General features: G+C 36.8%; 1 protein-coding gene across 1 annotated transcript; it reads right to left on the bottom strand.

The window, feature by feature from the left end:
• Nucleotides 1–1,127: 1,127 nt before the first annotated feature.
• Nucleotides 1,128–3,193, bottom strand: ocstamp (osteoclast stimulatory transmembrane protein). Its single transcript, XM_056237469.1, has 2 exons — nucleotides 2,204–3,193; nucleotides 1,128–1,508 (listed from the first exon to the last, which is right to left on the bottom strand). Exons 1-2 carry the CDS (start codon nucleotides 3,173–3,175, stop codon nucleotides 1,128–1,130), a joined length of 1,353 nt encoding a protein of 450 aa, XP_056093444.1. The 5' UTR covers nucleotides 3,176–3,193.
• Between the last annotated feature and the right edge of the window lie 558 nt (nucleotides 3,194–3,751).

Genomic DNA, 3,751 nt, shown 5'->3' with positions numbered 1-3,751 from the left:
AGTCCCCTTTAGATCAGATAATCACTAATGAAGTGACAACTGCAGACCTTTTGTATGAGATGTGATGTTAAATCCCTCAAGTCGAATGTTGTGTATCCACTTTCTATATTCACACGTCACACTGGTCCTCTCAACAAAAAACCCAATACGAAATTTTCCATTTTGGATTATCTCAAAAAACAAGCTCTGTGATCAACAAACGTTTATGATACTTACACATTTTGTTCATCTCGATCATTTTCACAGATAAACACTACTTTTATGAATTTTGAAGACTAAATGCAGTCACCAAAAGTAAAAAAGCTAAAGGTAGGCTATAAACGAATTACAACACGGTCCCATGACTTCAACGTCACCACCACTAAGCTTCCAGCAACTCTTTCAGTTTTTATCTAAAAAACATTTTCCCAAAAAGTTAGAGTAAGAATAGTTTATAAGACCACGATTATAAGCATAATGGCTGTAAAAGCAGACTGAGCCATTTGTTAGCAACCACCTTTTTCAAGACACATAGCAGCTTAAAAAAATTCATGAGTGGGGTAATACTGATTTATTTTATGTTGTAGGATAAAACTTGAAAGTATCTTGAGCTTGTGTTAACCACAGACCTTATTTCAACCACATTTAAAAAAACAATTGACTTCGGGATGATGAACCGGAAGTGCTACAATGTTAACTTGTGTCCGTGTTTTGGTCTACAAATTTACGTCATATACCTGCACCACTCTATTGGATGGTTGTGGTGCTGTGTTCTGATGTGAGTGACAGGTTATCCCACCCTCATGCTAGAAGAGAAGATATGTTGTTGCAAGAGGGAGGGAAATTATTTTGATTAAAGATTCTGAGCACACATATATTGAAAAAAAAAAGAATGATGTGCACAGATAAATAATTTATAATAAATACTGCAATTTTCCATAAAATATAAAATAGCCTGTTTTGTACATGAGAACTGCGGAGTCTAGGAAAAATATTTCAACAAAATATTTGATTTACAAATGTGAATATGTACATTAATTAACATAATATACAGTATGTACGAAATGTAGGCTAGACCTACACAAGCTCATATTCCTCAAGACAACATATATTCATGTTGAATGTATGTTATAAAGCGTAGCTTTATATTATTTATGTAACTGATCTGTCATCCCAGAGACATATTCATCTTGATGTTTGGTTTCTATAAAGAAAACATTTTGTCTTTCTTTTTGTTTACTTAGAATCTTCATAAGGAATTCAACCCTTCTCTCCTCCTGCTGCTGGAAAAAAGAAGCTGCTACTTTCCTCCGAAGGCGCCGAGCGTAAACCTCCAGCGGCAGCAGGGTGTAGCTGAACAGATAGAGGAACACCAGCGCCATCACTACACTTGGGTTCAGCTTACTGGATTGGGCCTCACACACGTTTGGATCAGAGTGAATGAGGGCTGCGTAAGGTCTGTTGAAGTTGACATATTCTACCAGACAGTTTGAGTGAAAGAGCTGACAAATGTCCACTTTTGTTTCAACCTGAGATGATTAGAAATAAAGGGGAAGAGAAGAGAGAAGGGTTATTGTTTTTCACAATAGTGAACTAACTATTTACTTTCTTTATTTGAGTATTTTCATTGTGGGAAACGTGTAGGACTACTTCCCTTAACTAAATGAAATTAATTTTCTGGGAATTCATACAATGTGATTCTTACTGAAACCTGATTTCTATGAAAAATATGAAGGTCCACCCCTTATACTAACCATCAGTGGGGCATAAGAATCATACAACGGCGTATAGCCTGTAAATGAGGTTTTTCATTAGCCATAAATTCGACAAAACGTAAAATAGTTAGGCTTGTGTTGGGCCTAAACTATCGAATTTTGAGATGGTTTATTGTAAATGGAATTCATATGAAGCTTATAAATTACATGTAAGATGTTTAAAATGAGTTAATATCTCATAATAATTAATAAACATGACAGACAAAGCTCAAATCTTCTAAAGCTCTATATATGTGAGAGATCTTAAAATATGTATTTGGAGCAGGAGCCTGGAGATCAAAATGCAATAAGTATATGATGCACAATTTTGACTTTACACATTAGTACTTAATTACTTTTTGTAGATTTACATTAGTAGAAATTGAAAAGGAATGCAATTTTTTTTTTTTTTTGAGTTATATTTCATCAGTATATCCGTATTTTAAGAAGAAACAGGTGGAGTGGATTACCCTGAAGTTGACGTTGATGCTGATGTTGGTGGATGGCATGTTTGAAATCCAAGGACCACCTGATTTCACCAAGTAATACAAGAAATGGTCCAGCACTATCAAAAGGATTGTCATTAACAGATAGAGAGTGATCCCCAGGGCAGGAACCAGACATTTGAAAAGTTCCCTTTTAGTTATTCTGAAACTGGTGGAGTTTACTCCATTTTTCACATCTTTTGCTTCAACCATGATCCCTTTTTCGACTGCTTTCCTCCTGAGCCCACCTGTGATATACGTGTTGTCAAATCTTACAGACTTCAAATAAGAGCGAAGGTACATGACAGACTCTGTCAACAAATACAGAACAAAAACAGCTGCAAAGATTCTGCTGAATAGCAGCTTCAGATCCTGTACTTGACTTTTAACTTCAGAAAAATCCTCCTGCACTCGCTGACTCAAGAAATGCAACCGTCCCTTCACTTCTGATACATTAATATTTGTGGTGTGATCAAAATCACGTAGTGTTAAACTGCTTTTCTCTTGCTCTGCGCTTCTGACTAAATCGTCCTTGATGGTGTTGATGAGCTCTGAGCTGCTTAAAATACTTTGAGAGAGTTTTTCTGATGCACATTTCACAACATGTGTTAGAGTTGCAATGTTGGCAGCCATGTTGGGTAGAACGTAGAGCACTACAATCATCACAGATGCAGACAAGAGCAGTTTACGGCCCTGTCGGGTAAACAGTGTCGGGAAGATTAGTGTGAAGGCACATCGGAACGGATGGATGAGAGATGACAGGATAAACACAGCTGTGGCATAGATAGCAACTGCAACAAATGCCGTCTGGATGTCATATTTCAAAAGGTCTGTGAGCCAGTGGAAAAGTAGTGAGGCAGTCACAGCAGCCATTAAGAGACAGAGAACCAGTAGAGCGAGCAGATGACCTGAACTCTGAGGAGTTGGAGAAGAGTAGCACAACCAGAGCATCTCCATAACGCTCCTCACTGAGGCTCTAACACACACAAACACATAAATAGGAAAAGAGATGAGAAATTAGACAAAGGGAAAACATTTGTCTGTATGAGAAAGAGTCAGTATAGCCTGAAGGTGCTGTAAACGATTTTTATGGAATGGTATGCAGAAAGAATACTAATTTTGTGGGGAAATTTCTGATTAAAGCTGTACTTCTAAATAATAATTCAAAAATAAAGACAAACAAAAAGCAACTTTGATAACTCCTTTCACAGCATTACACGTTACACGGTATTGTAATGAATTGCTATAGCAAAATCAACACCAACATGTATGTAACTAAATGTAGTGTAATAATATACACACTGTAAGAGTGTGACAGAAAATATTGACATACCTGAGGGAAAACAAAGAGAGACGGTAGTTTCTTAAGGGCATCATTATTGTCGATTAAAAGGAGGCTTGAAGAAGATCATGGATTTCTCTCAACATTAAAAGATCGGTCATCAAAGCAAAACTGGTCAGCTCATATTGAATTGAGCTTGGCACCACATACACCCATATATATACTGTACACCCAATCCCATGACTCTGAGC

The sequence above is a fragment of the Rhinichthys klamathensis genome, unplaced genomic scaffold (assembly GCF_029890125.1).
Source record: "Rhinichthys klamathensis goyatoka isolate OS25496 unplaced genomic scaffold, OSU_Roscu_1.1 h1tg000487l_1, whole genome shotgun sequence".
In the NCBI taxonomy this organism is placed as follows: Eukaryota; Metazoa; Chordata; class Actinopteri; order Cypriniformes; family Leuciscidae; genus Rhinichthys; species Rhinichthys klamathensis.
This window is presented reverse-complemented; position numbering and strand designations above follow the sequence as displayed.

Coding starts and splice junctions, on each gene's coding strand:
- ocstamp (XM_056237469.1), bottom strand. CDS start 3,175: ATGGAGATGCTCTGGTTGTGCTACTCTTCTCCAACTCCTCAGAGTTCA. Junction 1,509..2,203: donor GCATCAACGTCAACTTCAGG/GTAATCCACTCC, acceptor TAATCATCTCAG/GTTGAAACAAAAGTGGACAT.